This window comes from Lindgomyces ingoldianus (assembly GCF_010093535.1).
Source record: "Lindgomyces ingoldianus strain ATCC 200398 unplaced genomic scaffold BDR25scaffold_110, whole genome shotgun sequence".
Taxonomy (NCBI): Eukaryota; Fungi; Ascomycota; class Dothideomycetes; order Pleosporales; family Lindgomycetaceae; genus Lindgomyces; species Lindgomyces ingoldianus.
In genome coordinates, this window is record NW_022985271.1 from 6,944 (window position 1) to 7,817 (window position 874).

Genomic DNA, 874 nt, shown 5'->3' on the forward strand with positions numbered 1-874 from the left:
GTTCTATTGCTCTTGTCTTTCCTCCGTACAGAGGAAAAGGGGGATATCTAGATGTTCGCGCACAGAGGTTCGCGCACGAGCATCATGTGACATAGATACGTGATCCTATCCAATATATGGCCACGGATCGCTGGCTTTCCGTAACCCTAACTTCCTTATTCCGTTTAGCGCGTCGCCTAAGCGAGCAGCGAACGACTGGAATCCGTCAAACAGAACCCCTGGAATCCGTCCCCCATCCTGTGCCTAGATCCTATTATAATAGTAGGCAAACTTTTAGGCTTTAACCTAAACTTGCCCCCGCCAGGGTTTTTTTTGCAAAAATGTACAGATGTGGTGGTGTTTTGCCGCAACCCTAACTGCGCGGTGGATTTTGATTTTCCTGCGCGCGCAGGCATCGCGCGCGCGCATTGCCGCACCAGCTACCAGCGCCCCGCCCGCAGACCACCACCTAACCCAGCGACCACAACAACAACCATGACCGACAACACAGCTCTCTACTTCCTAGCTGGGCTCATGGCATTAATTCTCTAGCGCAGCGACAGCGCTGTTAATTTTATTATTCCTTTTGCTAGGAAACGCGCACAGGCTCTGCAGTTTGCGCCCTAGCGACAAGCCTGCGCCCGCAGACCACGACAATAAAACCACAACAACCACAACAATCACTAACACAATAGGTTTTTCCACCTTCTAGCTGTGCCTAGGACATTAATACCTTAGCCTAGCGACTGCGCAGTAGATTTTGATTTTCCTTTGCAGCGACGCGCGCACAGACTCTGCAGTTCGCACAGCAGCTACCAGCCCCGACTGTCGACCACGACTTCAACTACCACCATCACCGCAACTACGACTACCACCACCACCACTACCACCACCA

At 52.1% G+C, this 874-nt stretch overlaps 1 protein-coding gene across 1 annotated transcript; it reads right to left on the reverse strand.

Annotated features, from left to right (window-relative positions):
- Positions 1-105: 105 nt before the first annotated feature.
- Positions 106-833, reverse strand: BDR25DRAFT_397577 (uncharacterized protein; the record flags this gene model as incomplete). Its single annotated transcript, XM_033698513.1, has 6 exons — positions 106-218; positions 327-448; positions 499-527; positions 584-614; positions 727-748; positions 806-833. 6 exons carry the CDS (start codon positions 831-833, stop codon positions 106-108), a joined length of 345 nt encoding a protein of 114 aa, XP_033539345.1.
- Between the last annotated feature and the right edge of the window lie 41 nt (positions 834-874).